This window comes from Mustela lutreola, chromosome 1 (genome assembly GCF_030435805.1).
Source record: "Mustela lutreola isolate mMusLut2 chromosome 1, mMusLut2.pri, whole genome shotgun sequence".
Classification (NCBI taxonomy): Eukaryota; Metazoa; Chordata; class Mammalia; order Carnivora; family Mustelidae; genus Mustela; species Mustela lutreola.
In genome coordinates, this window is record NC_081290.1 from 89,754,044 (window position 1) to 89,780,184 (window position 26,141).

A 26,141-nucleotide genomic window follows, 5' to 3' on the forward strand; every position below is an offset into this window, starting at 1 on the left:
ATTAAACTATAAGTTTGAAGATAGGTACTGTACTTTAATTCATAGCACTTACTGGCCACATTGTGCTTTGAATGTGACATAAATAGTATGGATAAATAAAATCCATAAAAAGATCATAGCAAATAAATAAGATTTAATGTTCTTAGTAGTTGTTGTAATATACGAGATGTGATTTAAAACATACATATATTTGCAGTACATTTTGCCACATTTGCAGTGCTGTTTGTATACTCTTCTTCTTTCTTGATTTTAAGAGGGTATTAGTGGTCTGGTGATACACTGGGAAATCCTTGCTGTGTTCATTCTACACTAATTGAGTTTACACAGTCTGAGATGCCTACGTACTAATCTTTCAACCTTTAATTTGAGCTGTTGTAATTTTGAGATAAATACTTGACTTGGTGTTTACTTACTGCCAAATCAGTGATTCCCCTTTATTCTTGGATGTTAATAGAGAAACCTCCGTCCCAGCTTTATTCTACTCCCTCCACTCTCCCCACCCCCAGATATTAACTTAAGAGTCACTGACTAGAGACCGTACCTCCTGGTGTTTGCCAGAACCAAATCATTGCTCATTGCCCTTCAGAGCTTCCTTCATCTGTGCTCCTCTGGGAACAGGGCCTCAACTCCTAAACCTCTGGCCTCCGAGTCTTGTCTCTGCCTTGAAGCTTCAGACTAATGCTTACCTCCTGAGCTCACCTTAAGTGGGATATCAGCTTTATTCTCTGCTGTGCTTTTTACAGCCTAGCCCAGCCCAGTCCAGGATTTTGAACTTCTCACTTAACTTGCCTAATCAAGTGTACATCCCTAACCCTCTTAAAACCTCAAAGCTGGAAATATTGAAAAAGAGGAAGATGACATTTTTTGGATTATTTTATTTTATTTTTAAGATTTTATTCATTTATTTGATAGAGAGAGACACTGCAAGAGAGGGAATACAAGCAGGGGGAGTAGGAGAAGAAGAAGCAGGTTCCCCACTGAGCAGGGAGCCTGATGCAGGGCTCCATCCCAGGACCCCAGGATCATGACCTGATCTGAAGGCAGCCAAAGGCAGTTGCTTAATGACTGAGCCACCTAGGCACCCCTTTTTTGCTATTTTTTCAATTTGGTTAACATTTTTTTTTCCTTTTTTTTGTAGTAGATATATTAAGAAAATAAAATATCAAAAACACACATGAATGCATGGGTACTTAGTTATGCAACTTAGGTCATGATCCCTAACAGCACCTACCTTCCCTGGTCACCCACAATTCTAGTTCACTCCCCTGTGTATACTTTTTGGGGTTTTCTTAAATATATTAAATCTGTACACATTGTGTCTACAAATTGATAATTATGACCACATTTACTACTATATCCGAAGGCTGGTGGTCCTCATAATTAGAGGTTATTTTGTACAGAGTAAAATGTAATTGTTATCCTCAGTATAATGCCTTTGACATATTTTCTCACTGTTTATAATGGATTAGAGTGTGGAAGATTAGAAATGAGAAGGTGAGAGCTGTGTTTGGGTAGCAGAATTGGAAAGATAGTCTAGGAACAGGGAAAACCAACTACTGGAAACCGATTCCACAGTGTTAGATAAGACGTGAATTTTTCAAGTGCAATGCATACCAGCCATCTCCTTCATCTCCTTAGTCAGATCTTCAGTAACTTACACATGTCACACTGTTTTTGTATAAGAGAACATTCTTCTAGATAGAGCTTGGAGAAAAGCACAAGGTTTTAGCTGCCCATCTGGGAGATAAGTATATTTAAATGTAAGTGGTATTAGGACATAGATGTCATCTGGAACTTCTTTGCCTTAACATGACTTGGAGAGTTTTTCAGGTAGATCCATATAAAGCTACTCATTTTTTGTTAACTATTACTACTTTGAGCAGTACTTCAGTGAACATTCTTTTACATGAAACTTTATATGTATATCAAGAGCATTAGTGCAAATAGATCTTAGTTATGAAATATATGAATAGTAATAGCTTTCTTTAAAGTTTTTCTTTAATAGAATAGTAAGTTTTGCTCCTGCCCAACTGCCTTCTGAAAAAGCTCTTCCTCTTAGCAGTAATTCAAATGCCCCTTTAGCTGTATAGTCAACGTTTGATTTGGTCACGTTTTTTTTTTCAGTCTGAGAATGGAACAGTGATATTTCATTGCATTTAAGCAATGGTTAGTGAAGTTGTATTCTTTTTATAATTTTATGTTCCATTCACATTACTTTTTAGAAATGCTTATAGGTTTCTCTTCATCCACTTTTTTATTGGTTTTCATTGGTTTCTAGGAGCTCTATAGGTATGAATGTTAATGCTTTGCTATTTTTGTTTCTAATATTTGTCTCCATATATCAACTTGCATCATATGAATAAAGAAGTTTTACATTTTTATGTTTTGAAGTATGACACAGGTTAATGGGTTTTATGGCTTCTGAGTATAGACAGCTTCTGAGTTTTAGGTTTTACTCAGAAAACTTTCTTATTCCAACACTACACAAGCATTTATCAATGCCTTTAAAAGTTATATTAGTTTTCTTTTTATTACTGTTTTAATCCACGAAGAAATTGTTTTTAGGTATGGAATGAGATCCTGATTTATTTTATTTATTATTTTCAAAGATTTATTTATTTGAGAGAGAGAGAGAGAGAGAGAGAGCCAGCCAGGGGAGAGGCAGAGAGAGAGAAAGAGAGAGAATAAAGAATAAATAAGGCTTCTGCTCAGCACAGAGCCTGATGTGGGGCTTGATTTCACACCTCTGAGATCATGGCCTGAGCTGAAATCAAGAGTCAGCTGCCCAAGCAACTGAGCCACCCAGGCACCCCTGAGATCCTGATTTATAACCACTGCTCTCATATTATTCTCTAATGAATTTTTAAATGATATCAAAATTTTGATTGTAGGTAATATAAATTTGGAAGCTAAGTTAAATGCAAAGCCGTATATTTTTGAAAAATGGATACTCTTCTCATATAACAATTTGTACCACAAATCAAAACCACAATAAAATACCATTTCAAACCTATCAGAATGGCTAGTATAAAAAAGACAAGACACATGTTGGTGAAGATGTGGAGAAAAGGGACCCCTTGGGCACTGTTGATGGAAGTGTGAATTGGTGCAACCACTATGGAAAACAGTATAGGAGCTCTCAAAAATTATTAAAAATGGAAATACCGTATGATCCAGTAATTTCACTACTATTTACTGAATGATTACAAAAACACTAATTCAAAAAGATGTATGTGCCCCTCTTATTTACAGAAGCCAAGATATTGAAGCAAACCAAGGGTACATCGATAGATGAATGGATAAATTAGATGTGGTATATGCACAATGGAATATTATTCAGCCATAAAAAAGAATGAGATCTTGCCATTTGTGACAACATGAGTAGACCTAGAGGGTATTATGCTAAGTGAAATAAGTCAGGCAGAGAAAGACAAATACCATAGGATCTCACTTATATGTGGAATGTGAAAAACAAGACAAATGAACAAAAAATTTGTATTATACCAGCAAATGTCATAAATCTGAATCAATGAAAACTAAAAATGTGCAAATAAGGACTGTATGTTATAATTAAAATATGCTGAAGTACACTATTTTCAGTAGAGAATAGACTTTGAACCTAATATCCCATCTTGGATGTTTTATATTTAAAATTAGAAACTGAGTCTAAACTGTAATTTTTTTAAATTTAGTTTATATCTGTATTAGGTTGAAAAATAGATTAGTTTTTATGAAGGTTTCATGGAGAATATGTCCTCTGGTGATGTGATACTTAGATAATTGGATGGAACACACAAACACACAAACATATCACACACACACACACATTTTAGCATCTGTCTGTTTATCTATCTATCTTGTCTGGCCAACTATTTGAATCCTATTTTTATTTATTTATTTTTTTATTTAATTTTTATTTTTCATAAACATATATTTTTATCCCCAGGGGTACAGGTCTGTGAATCACCAGGTTTACACACTTCACAGCACTCACCAAAGCACATACCCTCCCCAATGTCCATAATCCCTATTTTTAAAATAATTATTTTTATTAACATATAATGTATTATTTGCCCCAGGGATCCAGGTTTGTGAATTGTCAGGCTTACACACTTTGCAGCACCCACCATATCACCTAGCAAGAGCACTACTGGGTATTTATCCTGAAGATACAAATGTAGGAATCTGAAGGGGCATGTGCTCCTGAATGTTTATACCAGCAATGTCCACAATAGCCAAACTATGGAAAGAGCCTAGATGTCCATCAACAGATGAATGGATAAAGAAGATGTGTAGGAGATACATACAATGGAATACTATGCAGCCATCAAAAGAAAGGAAATCTTGCCATTTGCAGCAACGTGGATGGAACTAGAGGGTATTATGCTGAGTGGAATAGGTCAATCAGAGAAAGACGATTATCATATGACCTCTCTTGATATGAAGAATTTGAGAACAAATTCTTCATAGGCAGAGTTGGGTGTTAGGGGGGTAGGGAAGGAAAAAATGAAACAAGATGGGATCAGGAGGGAGACAACCATAAGAGACCCTTAATCTCAGGGAGGGGTATGTGGAGAGAATCCTATTTTTATCTTATTGTTAGTTTTTATCCTATTTTTACTATTATTTTCCTATTACATGTTAATGAAAACTTTCTTACCCAACAACTGGTATTAATTTTTAGAGAGTATAATTTTATATAAGATTAGAATCCTATGAAATCCAAAATCCATATTTGTTTGTTTGTTTGTACTTTAGGTATCTGCACTTGTTTATTTTTGGATGGCACATAAAGTTCATGGCAGAATTACTGGTTTATTTAGCCATCTTGCACAGCAAACGAGCTACCCACTAAAGGAGCTGGTATAATTGCTGTGAGTTGTTCCATATGAGTTATAAAAATTAGAATGCCTACTTCTATTCAGAAAGTTCTGCTTTACAATTCCTGTGGTGTGCCCGACAGCCATATTTTCATGAATGAAGCTGCAGGTGTCTGGTTATTACAAACGTTTGTGAAGGGATATGGTTGCTGTTTCCATATATTCAAAGAGCTTCCTTGTGGGAAAGAGAGTAAACTTGTTCTGTATGGCTCTGGGCTACCTGTAATAAATAGTGGCCATTGCAGAGGCAGAACTTTTAAATTAATGGTCAAGTCAGCTAGCGTGAAGGGTCATGTATTTGAAGCAGTATTTGTTAGAAATGTCCTTGGTTAGAAATATGAGATGCCATGTTTTAGCAGTGTTGTAGCGGGGAGAACTCCCTGAGTGGTAGTCTGAGTTGCTGTCCTCCAAGGAAGACTTTTACAAGTCTGTGATTATTCCTTCTTTTAGCAAATTCCCTTTGTCCTGATCAGGGTATAAACTTGAGGCTTTAGTAGTTGGCTCCATGGAGTTATGGCTTTGTACTAATGGAATTATGGCTTTTCAAGCAGAGGAAAGGTTGGACTTGGTCATGAAAGGCTATACTTCTGTAAGAGCATAACCTCCGTTTTATAATCTTAACTTATCTGTGTGAAATGAGCTACCTTTTCCTGCGCTGAGCTGCTTTTTTTGATATCTCTCTAGTTTCCATTCATTTTTGCGAGGACGAGGCCCTTTAAGGAAGCCAGTTATAAAGCTGACAGTAAAAATTTAATCCACGGACCTTGTAAACAGCCAGATGACACACATTTCATGCAGCTTTAGGTTTATTATGTGACCCAGTGGGATCGTAATATGCTTATGATACGCAGACTTGAGACTTCAATAACAAAACTCTTTTTTTTTTTTAAAGAAGAAAGAATAGTTCTGACACATGTATCTCAGGAATATTTTATACAAATTTATTTTATCTCTGTTATTTCCCCTGAATTTTAAGATAGTTTCTTGCTTTGTACATGACCCAAAGAAGAAATAGCATTACCAATAATACTGTTACTACAGAGCAATATATATTGGTGATAGTCCAGTTATAATTTTTAATTGTGAATGGGCCCAAAGAGAATTTTATTCTGTTCTCATGAAATTAATATTTGGTTTATACAGCTAGAAATGTGCTAATTTGGTGATGATTGTATAAAAATTATGTTGAAAACCTGAAGCATTCTTGAGACATTTTATTAGGTGTTATAAATAGTGGAACACATTTTCTTATGTGTTTTCTACATCTGCAACAACAATCAGATTTGGTGCGTAAAAAGATGTATGATATGATCCATAATAAGATATATGTACAGTTCATGGGCAAGTTCATTTGTTATGTCATCAGTGACTTGGCATGTAAGTGGGGGAAGGATAATGTAATTAATAAGTCAGTGAAAAGTTTGGCACCCTTTAGTGATGAAAAATGGAAGCATAAGCAGCCTTTAAAAAGTTGAATTTTATCTGGTACTCGTAAAGAATATTATGCTGAGATTTTGACAGGTCATGCCATTACAACTCTGTTGGTGGTATTGGCATCTTTGACAAAAATATTTATTCACCTGGCTGTGAACTAACGGCTTAACTACGTAAAATAGCTCTTGACTTCTGGCCATATCTAGATGTTGTGGCTTCGGTTTGGTTAACAGAGGTGTGAGCCTTCATGCTATCCCAAGTTATTTCATCATCAAGCTGCTAAATCATAGCCACACGTCGTATTGGCCTAGATTTGGAAAAAGGGAAAGAATTGGTTAGGGCGGAATATCATACTTTTGGAAGACTAAAGCAACCCTTTGTTCCAATATGGATGCTCTAAAGACAAAAGCTTCTTTCTTTTTGTAATAATATTATCTACCCTTTGTAGAAAACTAAATATCAAAGAAAGGTATAAAGAAGAAAACAGAGGCTCCATCAAATACCACTCTCTGCTTTACTATGAAAACCCTCCTCAGTGTTTCGTAGGACATCTTCCCACACCCCATCCTACATGTTTGTATGTTTGTGGCCTGTGGTATTCTACCTATAATAGTTTGCATTGTTCTTTTGACACTCAAAATATGTTCTAGTGGGTTTTCCATATCAAAATAAATATACAGTAGCCACTCAAATTTAGTTAACCAGGTTTATATCTGTCAGTAAGCATTTAGCTGTTTTTTCTCTTTTTTTAAGTTTTTGTTTATGTAAATAATTGCCAGATCTATGTCTGCCAAGGGAGTTGGTTAGTCAAAGACTGGGCCTGTTTGTCATTTTGGGTCAATAGAGCCACACTGCCACTCAGAAAATGTATGTTTCTGGTAACAAGAGATGAGATTGCTCGACCTTTCCCTTTTGTCAACAATGAGTAATAACCATTCTCCTTACCTCTGCCAATCTGATATACCACAGAGAGTTGTTTGGTTTTTTTTAACTTTCATTCTCTCATTATATTTATGGGTTTAAATACTGAAACTATGTAATTTTTTTAAAGATTTCATTCTCTCATTATATTTATGGGTTTAAATACTGAAACTATATAATTTTTTTAAAGATTTTATTTATTTGACACAGAGAGAGATCATAAGTAGGCAGGCATAGAGAGGAGGAAGCAGGCTCCCTGCTGAGCAGAGAGCCTGATGTGGGGCTTGATCCCAGGACCCTGGGATCATGACCTGAGCCAAAGGCAGAGGCTTAACCCACTGAGCCAGCCAGGTGCCCCAAAACTATATAGTCTGACATCTCCAAATGTTCTACACTATGATGCAGACTTGAAATGGTCCATTGTCTACTAGCCATCTTTGACTAGTCATTTGAACCCACCCCAAACTGAGCCCCTTATCTTTCAGCAAACCTGCTTCTTGCTTGCTCTTCTGGTGGCTGATCCATCCTACCATCGCTCTGGTCACAATTTTAGATCTTCTTTCCTGTGCCTCATGCTTCAGATTCAAGTCTCTCCACAAAAACCTGTTAGCTTTCAGCATATATCTGGAAATCTACCACTTCTTTGTACATTGGTAGCTACCACTCTGATGGAGGACTTGATTATCTCTTGTTTGGTTTCTTGCTGTTGCTTCTCTGGGTTCTCCGCTTTCCCGTGTCCCCCTCTCTCCTGTTCTCAGCACACCCACCTTAGCATCCTATGAAATGCCATCGGTTCAAGACTCATTTGAGATTTTTTATCTCTTCCAGTAAAAAACAAAATTCCTGCAGTGCCTGACCAGATCTTACACGATTTGCTTTTCCTTCTTTTCCCATTTTTTTACTGCGTCATCTCCCCACTTTTGTGCTTCTTCCTCTCACTCCACCACACTGGCGTCTGTGGTGTTTCCTGCCCAGAGGCCTCAGAGGGAGACATGCCCTTGTTCCCTCACTTCCATCAGTTCTTCTCTTGAGTCACCTTCTCAGTTAGAATTTCTGCTTAAAATGCTACCCCTTTCTTTGAAACTTTTGCTATCCCCTTTCCCTTCTTTATTTTTCTCTATAGCATGTACTTCATGTTTTATGGTTTTTTCATTGTCTTTTTCTCCTTGCCAGTGGGAGAGCTCCGTGATAGCTAGGACTTAGTCCTCTGTTTTTACTGCTGTCTCTCCCGTGTGTAAAACAGGACTGACATATAAGGGCATGAGGTGCATAGCATGGCCTGGGCACAAAATAAGTAATGGAGATTGTAAGAGTGCTACTTGGAGGAATCTTTTTGCCTTTTTTTTTTTTTTTTGAGTTTTCATCTTTTCCTGTAAATGTGCCATAACTCTTTATATTAGCAGCTTAAAATTTTTATTTCATATTGCAAATATTCTTTGCCACCAAACATTTTTGCCTTATAATTTTAAATTTAATGCCTTCTCTCATCTACCTATTTGAGCTTCTGCCGTGCTTAGAAAGCCTTTTCCTGCTCAAAATGTATTTAACAATTCACTCATATTTTCTTCTCGTATATTGAGAATTTGTTCTTCACATTTGGAAAAAAAAAGCTGAATCGAAATGGGACTTATTGAAAGGGGTGAATGAATAATAGATCTAGTTTAAATTTTTCCTAAATATCTATACAGTTGCCTCAAAACCATTTACCAAACTGTCCACTGTTGTTCTTTCAATTTGAAGTGCCGTGTTTTGCTATATTAAGTGTCCATATATTTTATGTAGTGAATGAAACTTACTCTTTGTTTTATTTTTTCCCAGTTATCATGTTCATTTATAAGGCTAAATAACACACTTGAGTATGTGTAATTTTTCCCAAGTTTTAAATATTTGCTCCCCTCATCCTTTCTCTATATTTTTTACAACTGAAAACAGACATGGTAATCCCTTTTCACCAACATTATGTTAATAGGTAATATGTACATCTTGAATATTACAATGTACATTAAACTAAGAAAATTTTTAAATCTTTATGCTGTGAATAAAGTGCTTTATTTATTCCCTTTATTTTTATGCCACATGTATCATAAAAACTAATGAATTATATGATGTGCTTTATTATATCATAAGAGAATATAGTTCAATTTTTGGTTTTTAGATTTTATCTTGCCATCCATGGTAGAAATAAGATTTTATATACTGGCTTGTGCCAAACAGGTTAATACTGATGTGTGATTAAAAAAACAGGAGAAGTGAATAAGCATACTCTTTTGTTGTTTGCTTTGTTTTCATTCCTAGTTTTCTGTTGTTTATGGTTTCTCAGTGTATTTCTGTTTGTTCTGTGTTTAAAGGTACTTGCTGCGTCTACGTTGTTTGATCTCTGGCAAGTTATTGAAACTCTTTGAGTTACTAGTAATAGTATACTGTCCATCAAATTAATGTTAGAATTAAGTGAAAAAATTCATGTAAAGTGTTGAGTGTAGCAGTGACACAAAATAAATACTTAATGAATGTTACTTGATTTAAGTATGAGTAAATGTTCTAGTTTAATTTAGGGGGAAAATGGTATCTAGGACTAAAAATTATTGGAACTTATTCAGTGATGTTGAGGGGAGAAGGTGGAAACTGTCTCCTTTTACCGGTTTCCTTTGATTATTTTGAAAGTGTTGTACTACCATAGTGAAAGCCTGTCCAGTAAGAATGAAGGTTTAGTCTTCAGAGAAATTATAAATCATTTTACTCTGTAGTATAAATCCTGAGAAATTTGGATATATTCAGATTAGCATTTTGAGATTAGAGGAACAATTTCCTTTATTATTTATCAAATATATAATTAATGTGAGAATTTAAAAATAGAGTTGTTTTTCTCCTGTGAACATAGTGTATTTATGTTTACGGTTTTATGGTAAAAGAACGTCACCAGAAGAAACAAGATATTGTCTACTTTCCCCTTCCTCTCCCGCATCATGAATACAAGTTCCAATTATTGTCATGACTAGATAATTCTAGACCCTCCTGACTCAGTTTCTTTCATCTGCAGACGCATTCTGAAGAAAGACCATTCCAATGTGAGGAATGTAAAGCTTTGTTCCGAACCCCATTTTCTTTGCAGAGACACCTGCTCATACATAACAGTAAGTCACAATACAAGCAGTTGAGGGCAAATTGAATTATCTCAAACTGCGTTCTTATAACTCTTGAGAATGTTGGCGTCATAAAAGTGGACCTGTATATAGTTACATGATCTGCTTTTGAACGTAAAAAGGGCTGGTAATTCTGCCTTTCTCCTTTTCTTCCTTTATTCTTGCTTTATTTTCCCACATAAAGATAAATTGTCTTATGAGACATTTTATTTTATATCTTTTCTTTCTTTTATATCTTTTCTTTATATCTTTTCTTTCCACTATTTAAGGTTTGTATATAAAATCTTATGTTCAGTAAAGTATCTTTGAAATTTGTCTGAAATAGACATTTTGTTCCCTTTTAAGAATAATGGTTAAAATATGCAGATGTCTGTCATGATTTTATTAGCTCACAGACTTTTCAAGGTGGAAAGGATCAGAGTGCACATCTAATTTAACCTGTTAATGTGAGGGGAGTAGAGAAAATGCAGACCCAGAGAAACATGGTGACATATGCAGGGTTCTAGCTCTGGAGACAGCATCCAGATTCAGTCAGGTGCTTTCTCTTCTTACTATATGCTGCCTCTGACTTCTTAACTTCTTTTGGCAGGAGCACTTCTTTTTCTTTTGGGAGAAGTTATACACATACATACCATGCAAAGAGCTATTTTTAGAATACAACACCTTATACCCACATTGCTGAAAGGACACTTTATATTATGTTATTTCAGAGAAAATGCTATTGCTAAGCTGAGTTTTAAAGTGAGTTCTGTGTTCAGATATAGAAATAACCAGACATTTGTTACATTACTGTATCTAAAAGTAAAGAAAAATGGCATAATGTAGGCGATATTTGTATTATTTGCTTTTGAGTTTTTTAATCTGTGGAACATCTTCTGAAACAAAGTTAATACTGCTGATTAAATTTTTAATATTTCTGAGGAAAGTAAAACAATTAATCAGTTATGACAACAGTACAGATAAGACAGTATCTTGGAAGAAATTTTCTCTGGTCAAGTAGAAGTGTCTACAGTTCAAAATGCCAAAGATAATAAAGTTTTTTAATTTAACTTAATTTAATTTAATTTTTTCATCAGTGTTCCAAAATGCATTGTTTATGCACCACACCCAGTGCTCCATGTAATCTGTGCCCTCCTTAATACCCACCACCAGGCTCACCCAACCCCCCACTCCCTTCCTTCCAAAACCTTCAGTTTGTTTCTCAGAGTCCACAGTCTCTCATGGTTTGTCTCCCCTGCTCGGATTTCTCTCAACTCACTTCTCTTCTCCATCTCCCAATGTCCTCTGTGTTATTCCATATGCTTCACAAGTAAGTGAAACCATATGATAATTGACTCTCTCTGCTTGACTTATTTCACTCAGCATAGTAAAGTTTTTGAAAATACTAAGTGTTAAGATCATGACTAAATGCCTCTTTTCCTACAGAAAAGATAATATTTAGGTCCGTGCAACTCTGCATTTGACCTTACAGCTCTGGAGAATTGGTCAACACAACTTTCTCTTTCTTTATTAAGGACAGCCATGCATTTAAGAAATAAAATTTAGGGTGTCTGGGTGGCTCAGTTGATTAAGCTGCTGCCTTTGGCCCAGGTCATGATCCCAGGGTCCTGGGATCAAGTCCTACATTGGGGCTCCTTGCTCAGCAGGGAGCCTGCTTCACCCTCTCTTCCCACTCGTGCTCTCCCTTGCTATCTCTGTCTCTCTCTCTAAAATAAATGAATAAATCTTTTAAAAAAAAAGAAAAGAAAAGAAAATTTGCCCTGTAACAGCAGTAATTTCCATCCCATCACACTCTCATTTGATTAAGAAAAAAAATCATTATGGGATGAATGGATTTTTGAGTAGGAATTGGGGTGAGTGAAACTCATTCATACTATTAAGACTTCTGTGGCCAAATTTGGCCTGTGTGCTCAGGAAATTTTTGTTTGGATAGATGAAAATTAGTTTCAATAACAACAAGGAGTTTTTATTATAAGGAACCTACTAATTTTGATTTCTGCTGATTGGTTCCCATACACTTGAGGCAGAGGATTGAAGCAGCGGTGTGGACTGTGTTGGCACATTCTGTATTTAATATAATGTTGGTCAGCATATTAATCATAGGCTTTATGAAGCTGCACTGACATTTGGCTGGAAAGTCAGCTTTGTAGTTGACTGAGCAAGTGGGTTATTGAAGGTAAAATTAAACATCAGATAAGGCAAATGAGCTAAAAGGATGGGAAAAACCAGAAGGAGACAGAGTAAGACAAAATATTAGATGTTATCTTACACAGTATGAAAATGAAAGCCTATTTAACTTCAAAACATGCAGGCTGTTTTAGAAACTTCTATCAGCATTCTGGCTCAAAATATGAAGAATAACGTCATAATTATTTTGGAAATTATTGCTATTTTCTAACATATGGAAAACCAAAAGGCAGGTTACTAGCTTGCTTCTTGGTTTTAAGATAGGAAAGATCCTATCTTTAATCCTATGTTTATTTCTTTAAGGCAAAGAAATCTGATAACATCAGATAAAATCTCTTCAGAGTTAAAAAGTTCTGATAAGCTTAAAACAAAGAAATCTGGAATTAAAATTTGAAAGAAGAAAGGTAAGGACTACCCTTGGTGTAGCTTGATGAGGTCTTTGTATAGGAATCAATATTTTGATTTATGTGATAGTTTAATGGAAATGCTTTAATAGGAGAAATCTTGGAGAACTACTGTTTTGTTTTGTTTTTTATTTACTTAATTGTAAACATTTACTCATTTATTTTGAGAGGAGGACAGGGAGAGGCAGAAGGAGAAGGAGAGGGAGGGAATCCTAAGCAGACATCCCACTGAGCACAGAGCTCTAAGACACAGGACTGGACCCAGTGACTCTGAGATCATGACCTGAGCTGAAACCAAGAGTCTGAAGCTTAACCTACTAGGCCATGCAGGCCACCCTTGTTTTTGTTTTTTAGTTGTTCCTGAGTTGCTTTGCTTTATTTATGATCTTACGTCATTGCTCATTTCTTTTACTATTACTGGTTATATATTTTATACAAATGAGGTATTTAAATCTAAAATGATATATAAAGACAAATTAGATTATAGTGACAGTACCCAGCAACAAAAATGCACAAAGGCAACATATAAACATAGCTTTGAGAATCTACACAATTCTTGCACGGTTTGGATGTAACTTTGTTCCAAGCATCAGATTCCATTAGGACTCTCCAATATTTTAAGTTAAAGAGCCATAATTCTGTTTGAAAAGCGTCATTTGTCTTTTTCTTTTCTTTCTTTCTCACCTCTTTTTGTCCTTCCTTCCTTAAATTTGGTATGAAGAAATAGTAGGATCTTCACATTTCTAAGTCTGTACTGGTTATAATGGAGGGAAATAGGAAGAGTTTGGTCGAAATTGAGGTAATCTATTTCAATGTAGAAAGTTATCTTTTGTCTCATAGTGAATATAATATGTAAATCTGTACTAATATAATTGTTTTTTAAAAGGGGAAGATATATTCAAATACTAGTCTGTCTTTCTTACATAATCATTTACTTCCATGCATATGTAAGTTTAAAAAATACCATACCATACATCCCGAAACAGAGTTTGTGGAGTTGCTTTCCCTGTGGGCGGAGGCTATAAAATGAGAACAAGGTGAATATCCTCACAGGTATCCAGGGGCTCTAGGGTAGAAAAGGATAGTTGCCCCAATCCAGCTGCCTTTCTGAGAGGTGACCCCCCAACCTGTCTGATGAGAGCCTGGAAGGTAATTAAATTAATTAGCAGACCAAGGACCATGTTAGGGAGCCTCTAGTCCAAATTCCTGAGATAGTGCTGAGGAAGGAAGGGGTGTTATAGCCCTCTCCTGTCTTAGCAGGGGTCTGGCTCTGACCCATTTTGTGTGCCTGTAGGGGCTTCCCTCCCCACCTCGCTACCCATGACCCTATTCTGCTCTGTCCCTTAAAGGCTATAAGGGCTGTGGTGGGAGTGAGGGGAATTTAGGAGGGGCCCCAAAGGCCACTTACTCTGCTTGACAGAAGCCTTTTGTCACCATGAGAATCTACTTCAACCCTGAGCCCCTGCCCGAGAAAGACCTACTACTTCTAAAGAAAGTTCATGGTTCCTTTAGAAAGTTAGCTAATTGAGTCTCCACCTTTTCCAGTTAAAGAGTCTGAGAGTATAAGAGGGCTCAAGCACTTCCTGCTGGTCACACAATGAATGAGCAAATGTGGAATTGAAAGATGTGAAACATTACCTTTTCTGGCTATGATAAATTGTTAGTAATAAGACTAAATTTTTGGAGAAAAGAACACTATATCTGGTACCCATGAGGGGGAGATATCATCATTCAGCTCTTGCATATGATCTTTCTCTTATTTCATGTTTTCATTTTAAGGTGAGAGGACTTTCAAGTGCCATCACTGTGATGCTACCTTTAAAAGGAAGGATACCTTAAATGTGCACGTCCAGGTGGTCCATGAAAGACACAAGAAATACAGATGTGAGCTCTGTAATAAGGCGTTCGTTACACCTTCAGTGCTTAGAAGTCATAAGAAAGTAAGTAGAAGCCTTCTATGAGTTTGAATGAATTACACACTTCAACAATATGGGCATGCATGCTAGTTATAATGTGATAATCAATTTTATATTAATTAATCAACATATTTCCTCCAAATGACAAGGGATGCATGGTTTATATGAGCTCTTCAGAAAATGTCTGTTCTCTTTACTTTTTCAGAAGAGGTATATCATTCGGATGAAGGTGAACCTAGATTGAGGTGTGAATTCTTCACCACAGCACTGAGCTATGGTGATAGATGGGTCGTACAAAGTATTTGATGAGTGAAAGCTTGTCAGTTTTTGTATGTTTTTGAATTAATGTAGGTTTTTACTTAAAAAATGATCAGTGCCTTAATTTTATTTTTCAGAACTGATTCAGGTGTTTATTGACAAGTTACTGGATTGAGCTCTTTTCTAGGATTGGAACTGTTCTTCATCTTGTATCTCTAGGCCTAGGGAAGTTCTGGTACAGAAGAGGGACCTTATAAGTATTTGCTTAACTCAAATAAAATGAAGTTCTTACAATGATTTGGAGGTTATCTTTTTCATGTTATGATAATTAAGCAAGTCAAGAGGTTATTTTTATTTGGTTTGTAAGTACATTTTAAGGGTATTTTCAAAAATAGCAATGTTCATATGTAACAAACACCATTATAGATTTTAATGTTGACTTTAGAAATGACTATGAAGTGTCATAGATGCGGCTGTTTAGTGTGCACTGCTAAGTGAATATGAGCAAGTGACTCGTATTTCAGTGTGAATTTTATTTTGGTACCTGTCTTTAGTGTGGCTGTGTCAAAGGACTGAATTGTTCATTACCTGTTTCTTTAATGTTCAGTAATAATATTGTCTCCTCTTTTCAAATTTCTCGAGAGGATAGTCTTTCACCTTTCTTTGCTTGAATTATTTTTTTTGTATGAATTTAATAAATTTGTGTCTTGTTGAATCAACCTGGGAAAAAATAGTGAGTTTTCAAGAGAGATAATAGTTGTTTGTCCACAATCACAGATTGTCGTGGCAGAGCATTGTTTGTGTTTGTCTCATACATTTACCAATATTGTCATAGTGATCTGTTTCCATGCTTTCTTATCTATATTTAAGATATTTTAGTGTTATACCTTAAGTGTCTTTTAAAACCAGTTAACCAAATTCCATACCTAATAATAAGATATATTTTTGAATTAAACCAAAGAAGCATTTTAGTTCTTTTCACTATTGTTGACTGAATGTTGTTTGGTTTGAAACTTGTACCAGGTCATGTAAGTGAGCAATGAAATACTTATGTAGCAGCAAAAGAAATTCTGTGGATTTTATAAAGATACAATAAATAAATTGGTAGTTGCCTCTTTGGAATAATCCAATGTTTTAATAATAGATATACACAATTTCTAAGCAACCGTACACTAGTCAAGAAAGAATTGATGTATCTTGCCCCTTCTGTCAGGGAATGAGAAGAATATAGGTATGCTCTATGTTAAAATGCTATACCATTTCCTTTAAAATGAGCCATAATGGGAACCATAGGAGTAACGGCTCTTACTATAAAGAATGTATAACTGTTTTGTATAAGAACTTAGAGTGAAAATGGAAAGTTAAGTGCCTGCCAAGTGGAGAATCAAGGAGATGTCTGTTATAGCCAGTGTCATTGGCTAGCGTCGCAGCTCTGAAATTTGAATATAATGTAAATCATTTTCAATGGAAAAATATTTAAAAGGACACTGAAGTTGACTAAGGTATTTAGTTTATAACTGTTTTAAAAACCACAAATACAATAGTGTCTATCCAAATGCATATTATAATTCAAATGTGGAAATTTCCAAATTAAATACCAATAAGGCTATGAAACTAATTATATTAAAGTTAGCAATTAATATGGAGAATGTTTTGCTACATTGGTGGTTTTCTGAGATGAGACTGCCCTACTCCTTTCACTCTATCCTTGCCAGTGTGTCCCTTCTGGGAACATATTTAAAAAAAAGAAAACCAAAAACCTTTCCCATTCTTTTTACATTAGCCCATGGCAATGCCAGTAATTTGCACAAACCTAATGCAAACACAGGCCTAGAAACTCTGTGTTGTGGTAGTAACCCAGTTGATCTGCTGTGTGCTTTCATTAATGTGTAGGTCATCATTGAAATTAAAAAAAAAATTTAAAAAGTGTCACTGACAGTGTGCAGATATCTGAAGTAATTTCCCTCTTCTCCCTTCTTTTCCCCTTCTCCTAAGTTTGAAAAACAATGTGACTTGAAAAGTAGCTCTGACCTCTCATTTATTGAAATAACCTGTTTTGGATGCTGGTAGAATAAGGTATCCTGATGAGATTGCGAGACAAGTTTAAAAAGCTCCATCTGTCTCCTTTTTTTGGGAGAGCTTGCTCTTTTCTTTAAACTCTCTAACATTCTGTCAAAATTCACTTTTGATGATACATATTCACCTTTCCTTGTGTGGTTGTTTTATGCTGAGATTAAAGGTATGTTGAGGGCAAGGATGTTCTTTCAAATTGACTGCTCAATTAACACCTGCTGATTTTCAAGATCAAGTCAGATTTATATTTCTTTCTGCTTTGTCATAAAATCAATCCAGTCAGGCAAGCGTAATGCAAATAACAGATTACTTTATTGAGATTAATTCTGTCCTCAAGAGTTAAATACACACAAAGAATGTGAAAAATGCTTCTAAGGAAGTGTTTCTTGGCAGCAGTCAAGGGCAGCTGTAACCCCATTTTGATTATGTGGTTTTGCCAGCATATACTGGTTTTGTATAACTTAATCGTTTTTACTTGGGGGCTCCATAAAGGCTTAAAAAGTAAACTGCAGAATTATTTTCAAATTAGCACTAATGCATGAGTCTAAGGTTTTGTTTTGTTTTGTTTTGTTTTTTTTTTCTGAACCAGTGGGAATACTCATGATAAATTGTTTAAAATCTCATTGTGATACTAAATCATTTTAATGAAACATAATCCTGGAAAAAAAGGATTTACCATTGTCAGAGGCACTTAATCATTTTTACCTAATTCTTTATATTTATCCTCGACCCTTTTTATTCCTTTCCATTTAGACACATACAGGAGAAAAGGAGAAAATCTGCCCATATTGTGGCCAGAAATTTGCCAGCAGTGGTACACTGAGAGTTCATATCCGTAGCCACACAGGTATGTAGATTGTAATTGGTGATAAAAACAACTTAAATCACATTCTTTTAAAACCAGAAATATAGTCTTAGCTGTTTTCTCTTCCTTCAAATTTTATAGAATCCCGTCCCTTACTGGAGAAAAATTTTAAATAAGTTTACTTTCTCAGTTAAGTTAAATATCTGAAATGGAAATAATTTGGCTAATGTCTGGTTGTGATATAATTGCGATTTACTGTATATTCTGTTCTAATAGAGGAATATGGAATAGCAGTTTGACTTTTTATAGAAGGCTAAGGGCCTCCTCTCAAAATTCCTTCCTTTAACTGACGTCAAATGTGGCTTTTTTAAATTTAGAAAGTTCTTGGAATATTGCCTGGACGCTGTAGGATTTTATTGGATATGAGGGTGATGCAACCATGATGTGTCCGGTATGCCATGGATTACTTCCTAAAGGGATCCTCCCTTGATTTCTTCTGACATTTTGTGCAATTTCTCCCATGAAAGAGGGCTGTGCCCTAGTAAAGCCTGAATAAACAACTAAATATTCTTTTTAAAAATTTTAACGGAAGTATAGTTGACATAGAATATTTGTTTCAGGTATACCACATAGTGATCTGGTAATTATATGCGTTATAAAAAGCTCACCATGGTAAGTCTAGGATAAGTCTAACATACCATCTGTCACCGTACAAAGTTATTACAGTATTATTGACTATATTCTCACGCTGTACTTTTTATCCCCGTGATTTATTTTGTGACTGAAGTTTGTTCCCTTATCTTCTTCACCTATTTCACCCATCCCCCACTACCTTCCTCTCTGGCAATCACTAGTTAGTTATCTATGAGTCTGTTTGACTTTTTGTTGTTGGTGGCGGTATTTGGGTTTTTTTTGTTTGTTGGTTTTTCAGATTCCACATATAAGTGAAATTGTAGGGTATTTGTCTTTTAGTTACTTAGCTTAATATCCTCTAGGTCCATCCATACTCTTGTAAATGGCAAGATATCATTCCTTTTTATAGTTAGGTCATATTCCATCGTGTATATATACCACATTTCTCTTATCCATTTATCTGTCAATAGATATTTACATTGTGTTGCCTCCATATCTTGGCCCTTGTAAGTAATGCTGCAGTAAACATAGAGGTGCATACATCTTTTTGAATTTGTGTTTTCGTTTTCTTTGGGTTAATACCCAGGAGTGCAATTACTGGATCATATGGTTCTTCCATTTTAAGTTTTTTTGAGGACCCTCCAAACTGTTTTCCAGAATAGCTGTATCAATTTACATTCCTACCAATAAGTATACGAGGGTTCCCCGTTCTCTACAGTCTCACCACCACTTGTTATTTCTAGTCTTTTTGATACTAGGTATTCTGACAGATGTGAGATATCTCATTGTGGTTTCGATTTGCGTTTTCCTGACGATGAGTAATGTTGAGCATCTTTTCATGTGTCTGTTGGCCATCTGGATGTCTTCTTTGGAAAAATGCCTGTTTATGTCTTCTGCAAATTTTTTAATTGGATTATTTGTTGTTTTGGTCTTGAGTTGTATGAGTTCTTAGCATATTTTGGATACTAATCCCGAATTGGATATGTCATTAGCAAATATATTTAAACAATTAAATATTCTTGACAGAACCTTGTCTGGATTTTGTCTATCATGTAGAGACATACTTGAAAAAACTTGAAAAAATACTCTAAATATTGATAGCCAGATTATTTTACCTGAATCTTAATGGTTTTCAATAGCTGGACTGTACATGATAAAATGTAACTGGATTACATTGCTGAAGCTTCCTATTCAAGAGGGAGAGTATTTGACTTTATCTCTGTACTCCCAGAACCTCAGGCAGTAGAAGTCTAGCATAGTAACTATTTTGTGGGTGAGGAAATGTTAGCTTACTTAGGCCAAAGAATCAATAGTACAGTTATTACACATAGGCAGAGGAAAGGACAGCAGTGGAACATGATTTCTTATTCTGGAAATTTTTTGGCTAAAGCTAAAAGACATAACATCAAAGCAGTATTTGTAATCTTAGCGTGGCCTCTTCAATACTTTTAAATGAAACCTATAACCTAGAACATATCAAACATTATACAGGATGGATGTAGAATAATGGATATCCTAATGAGATAAGGGAGGTCTTCTTGCTTAGAAGTAGCCAGGAAAAGTGAAGTTTGGGGGACCAAAACAGAAGCAGAGAACAACAAAAAGAAAAGAGAGAAGCAAATGGAAAAGAGTGGTAGAGAGCCATGTCGAGGGCCGGTGGACTTAAAATCATGCCAGAGACTTGGCACCATGTCCTGATTGTATAGAAGAAACAAGTGATTGATATAATTTCTTATATTATTGTTCTCTCCTTTTCTTAGGTTTTTCCTTCTTACAGGATATCATCCTGAGAATATTATGTTCAATATCTTTCCTTCTCCTTTCTTTCAAGTTTATCAAGATCCTAAATCATTAAATATACTGAAACTTTAATAATTTATAAACATAATCTTGATTGACTGTTGATAAGGAGCTAATTTACTATCGTGTTGTCTGGCATTTTTAAAAAATGTATTACCCTGAAAAATGCATTTTTGTTGGAAAAAAATGCATTTAGGTGTCTGTGTTCCTGATTAACCAGAACTTTTTGGTTAATAAATGTTGAAAGAAGGACTTGGTTGGAAAAATTATTTTTAGTGGTGTTTTAAATTCTGAACTATGTGTTTCTCACCAACTTCTTTCTTAAAATTAAACTGTAATGTTCTCCAGGATAACCTCTTAAAAGTTTAATTTACCTTGTCACATCAAAAGTAGTCCTTGGCTTTTTATCTTCCTTATTAGGCATAAACCCATAGTATGCCTGATTTCTAAGTCCATAAGAAGATCATAGGCAATAAAATTTGTTTAAAAAGAAAGAACAGTCTCCTGTTCCTTGAAGAGCTGTTGATAACAGTGGAGAAAAAAATGGAAATAGAGCTTGCAAATTCAACATTGAGAAGACTGGTTAAATAAATTACGGTATATCTATAAATTAGAATATACTGTAAGCAATAAGAGCAATATGATATACTAGTACATCATGTATTAGTTACCATGAAAAGAAATATAAGTTACAAAAACAAAATGGTATATTTTTGTAAGGATAATATATTTATATATAAAGGCCTTAGAGGTTAAATGCTAAATCATTAACTGGTTATTTCTTCTTATTATCAATATGGACAACTTGAATTTTCTTGAAGATTTTCTGTGTCTTCACATAATAAGTTTCTTGTCTAATAAGATATTTAAAATATATTAACATTATGATTATACAGGTACCTGCTATTATTAGATTTATGCTAAATTATTTAGATCTGGGATGTCTGAGTGGCTCAGTTGTTAAGCGTCTGCCTTTGGCTCAGGTCATGATCCCAGGATCCTGGGATTGAGGCTCACCTGGGCTTCCTGCTCAGTGGGGAGTCTGCTTCTCCCTCTCCCTTTCCTGCTCCCCCTGCCTGTGCTCTCCTGCTTTCTCTGTGTCAAATAAATAAATAAGATCTTAAAAAGTAAATAAGAATAAATAAGAAAAAATAAATTATTTAGATATGACATGTTTCTGCGTCTGATTCTCAAATGAAGCAGCAAAAAAAGTGCAAAAATATATTTTAAAAAGGGACAAATGAGAGTGAGGAAGCAAATATGGTGACATTAAACCCAAGTGAGGATATATATGGCTTATTGTACTATTTTTCCAATTTTTCTGCCTGTTTAAAAATTTTCATAATTAAAAGTGGGAGTGTTCTATTCCAGTAAGAACAAATGAGTGTATGCATATGCCAGCCAAGTGCTGCTAAGAACTGTTTCCTGAATATCCAGCTTCACAGCTTACATCTTGTTCGAATGTCCCTCAAAGCCTAGTTCTTTCAACAGGAAGACTTCTATTTTTTAAATATAAACAGACTTTCTATTGTTCTGTTTCATCACTTAGAGTCATGTCACTCAGAAAACTCAGATTCTTCTGAAGAAGCAGAACTTCATTACGGCATGCTTAGTCATCTCAAAAAGAGAATTCCATGAAATTTGCTATTGGCGTAGAGTCTTTAGAAGTTTTTTTTTTTAAATACATTGTAAAGTATATCTGTTTTTTACAGAAGAAGGCTTAAAGAGTTGGTAAGGCTTACCCAGTCACGCTGTTATCTGACTATAAATCTCGTGGTTTACCCTGGCTTTCTACAAAATGAGTGTCCCTTACCTATCACGAGACTCATCAGTTATTAATTCCTCTTCTATTTGACATTCCAGGCTCACTTATTAGGCTTCTTTCACTTTTCCCAAGTCTACAAGTAAATGTAACTTTCTCCATGATATGTCACGTGACCATCCCTCACTCCCACCACGTTAGGTGGGTATGCTCTGTCTTGTACTTCTCTCAACACAGCACACTTCCAAGTGCTCATACTTCTTCAGTCATTCGTAAGTTCTCTGCCCATATCTGATAACTCGTTTACTATGCCTGGCATGGAGAAAGAAACTAGCAAATGCTTCTTGAATAAATGAAAGAAACTACAAACAATTATTGTACCTGTGGGGTGGTGGAAAGAATGCTGGCTTCATAGGGAGAAGTCCTGGATTTTAATCTAAATTTAATTGACCATAAAATCATTTTTTCATAAATTAACTATACAATCATAGAATTCACTTTGAGAAATGTTACAATCAAAGACATTTCTCAAAGTGAATTCTATGATTGTATAGTTAATTTATGAAAAAATGATTTGCTCTCCTTTCTGTTCTTTACCCCATTGCTTTATCATGCTATCGGTTGTAAACAGTTGTATAATAAATAACAGTTAATGTCATGGTTAACTAATAGTTAAGATTTAGCTCACCAATATATGTAAAATTACCATGCTTAAATGAAGGAATAAAGAACAATATTTGGCCAACCACCTCTAAAAACTTACCATGATTCTTTTTAACTTGGACTTGCCTAGTTTTTAAAATTCTTATTAGAAAAAAGGTAGAGGAAATTGGTCCTGACAAATACCCTATCCATTTTGTTTGACAAGGTCCACTATACAGGAACTGGAATAATTACAAACAATTGTGTAGGATATTATAGTCTCTTGCTCTCCATAGCCTCTCATCTAGTAGAGATTTGGGGATTCCATTGCTTACTATATATAAACATCTCTTTTCAGTTATGATATCATACTTACTTTGCATATCTGCTCCATGACTGGATTCTGAGCTGAAGGGCAGGGCAGATCAGTCTCGGGCTTTTAATCAAGTTTATTGAAGGAGAGACGCTCTTTCAAATATCTGAGTTAATCCTTCACAGTAAGTGTGATAGGTTTCTAAGATCATTCTCATTTTCTAGTTAAGGAAGATGAGATTCAGAGAAGTAAATGACCTATCGAGTCAAGGTAGTAAGACCCAAATCTTTTGACTATTTTATTTTATTCTGTTTTATTTTATACTTGTATTATCTCTTCTTTTTTGCTAAACAGCCACTACACAGTTGTTATAATTACAAGAATTACACACATTCTTTAAGTCTCCAGTATAAAAGACCAATGGAATTCTAAAAGTCACATATTTTAGTAGTATGAAAATTTTATCTTTTAGAGTGAAATGGAAGGGGTATGTGTGTGTGTGTGTGTGTGTGTGTGTGTGTGTATTTTGCATTCACATGTTCATTTTCTCCTGAGTCACCTTTATAGGGGGCAATAACATACAGAGAAAATGATAATTAAATTTAATTCCAGATTTTTTGCCTTTATTTTTTAGATTTGCCTTATTTTTAGAATATATTTATCTATAAATGGATATAAATATATTTAATATTATTTATTTACATATATAAAAATATATATAATTACATATTATGTGTATAATTATAATAATATAGATATAAACATCTATATATTTTAGAGTTTTAGGTTCACGGTGAAATGAGGGGAAGATCCAGAGATAGTCCCACCTACTCCCTTCCTCCACATGTATACCCTCTTCTGTTATCAACATCCCCAAAGTGATATGTGTTATAATTGATGAACCCACATTGACACATTTTAGTCACCCAAAGTCTATAGCTTACATTATGGTTCACTCTTGATGTACATTCTGTGGGTTTGGACAAATGTGTAATGTGTCTTCATCAATATGATATCATACAGAGTACTTCACTGCCCTAAAAATCCTCTGTGCTTTGCCTATTTATCCCCCACCCTCAATGCCTGGCAGCCACTGATCATTTTACTGTCTCCATAGATTTGTTTTCCAGAAAACCATTTGATGTTTATATAGTTTGACATTTTTCAGAATGTCATCTAGTTGGACGGATTACTTTTTTTTTTTTTAATTTCTAGGAAATGATTATTGGTAGTTGGGATTTTTAGTGAGTGGATGTACATTGAATACAGTGCAATGTGATAGGATTTTTATAGAGATAATATTCTTTTTATGATTTTCCCATTATGTTGAAGGTGCCAATTTCATTTTGGTTTTGTAGTATTCAAAGTGTCCAACAATATTTGGGGAAGGTAATTCTCTCTTTTGTATAACATCAAATAACATTACATTTTATGAAGAGAAAACAGGACTCCTGTCTGTGTTTCTTCCTTCCAGTTTGCCAATTGGTATCTTTTATCATTTCCTATTTAGTATAGTGATGGTATTGCTTTGTGGAGGATTAAAGGCAGTTTCCTTCATATGAATTTTCTCAGAACAGGTCTTATTTTATTGGTTCCTGACTAATGGCCATTCTATAAGACAGTGAGAACATAGCTATTGGCTTACTGCTGTTAGTTCTGGGAGGAGTCTTAGTATTGATATCTCTATTGTAATTTTTTGTTAAGAGTGCTTTAAAAAAAATTTTTAAAAACTTCTCCAATTCACATTTTGATTGGTTTTATCCTTTACTACCTTAAGTAATCAACCAGTTGTATCCTCACTTCACCTTCTTTCCCTCCTTTTCTCTCTCCTTCCAATTACCTCCATTTTGTACTGCTATGGTGAAGTCTGGCAAAACTTTGCGGGGTTTTTTTCCATTAACTTTGAAAATGTTATCTCTTACAAACCCTGTATTTACCTTCTGAAGTCCATTCATTCTTCATGATTAGATGATTAGAATAAGAACATGCACTGCAAGTGTGCTCAAGGCTTTTCTCTAAAAGCGTTTGCTTTTATAGATTATTAAAATACAGTACTCTTCACTTTTAAAATAGAAAAGAATTTCATAAATTTCTAGTTCATGTCTCTTCATTGAACCCACAAAATGTAGTGATTTGCTAAGGTTACACTACTTGTATATTGTTCCTTTAGAGCTAAACTAAGGCTTCAACTTTGTTCAGTGTACACTTTGCTAGTATTTTTAGTTCCATTCTGATTTTTACTGTTACTCTTGAACTTACTGTAGAATTATATACATTCTTTCCATAATTTTTGATGATAGTATCTTACTGATATAGCAATCAGTTGAGGTTACTAATCTTGACTTGGAACCCTGAGATCTGTAGTTTGTTATTTAATTCCACTTATGGAGAAACTTTCCCACTACAAAGTCAGCTATCTCCACTTCTCGGTATTTAATACCTAGTTTATATCCGAAGTGTGGATCCTGGAGTCATAAGCTAGGCTTTCAAATTCCATTTTACTCATTTCCTCCCTGTGTGAGCTTTATAGTAAATTGCTTAACCTTTCAAAGCTTAGTTTCCTCATCTAAAGAACAGGGGTAAGAACAGATCCAGTGGGGATGCCTGGGTGGCTCACTTGGTTAAGCATTTGCCTTCTGCTCAGGTTGTGATCCCATGGTCTTAGGATAGAGCCCCACATGGGACTCCCTGCTTAGCAGAGTCAGCTTTGCTCTTTCCTTCTGCCTGCTGTTTCCCCTTGCTTGTACTTTCTCAGTGTCAAATAAATAAATAAAAATCTTGAAAAAGAAAAAAAAAAAGAAAAAGAGTCCCAGCATCATGGCATTGCTTTGGGGAACAAATGAAAAGTCTATGTCAAGAAACCTTGCCAGTGCTTAGCACAGTATGTGCATGTGATATGTGAGCTGTTGCTGCCACGGCTGCTGTTTGCTTTGTCTTCCTTATTCCTGCCCATATTTAACCACAGTTATGCAA

At 35.0% G+C, this 26,141-nt stretch overlaps 1 protein-coding gene across 1 annotated transcript in view; it reads left to right on the forward strand.

Annotated features, from left to right (window-relative positions):
* The window catches only part of PRDM5 (PR/SET domain 5), a 224,758-nt gene that overhangs the window by 129,178 nt on the left and 69,439 nt on the right, over positions 1–26,141 (forward strand). The window contains exons 11-13 of the mRNA XM_059169390.1: positions 10,273–10,366; positions 14,746–14,906; positions 17,967–18,060. Coding sequence (XP_059025373.1) covers positions 10,273–10,366; positions 14,746–14,906; positions 17,967–18,060 — 349 coding nt within the window. The remainder of the gene's footprint in view (positions 1–10,272; positions 10,367–14,745; positions 14,907–17,966; positions 18,061–26,141) is intronic.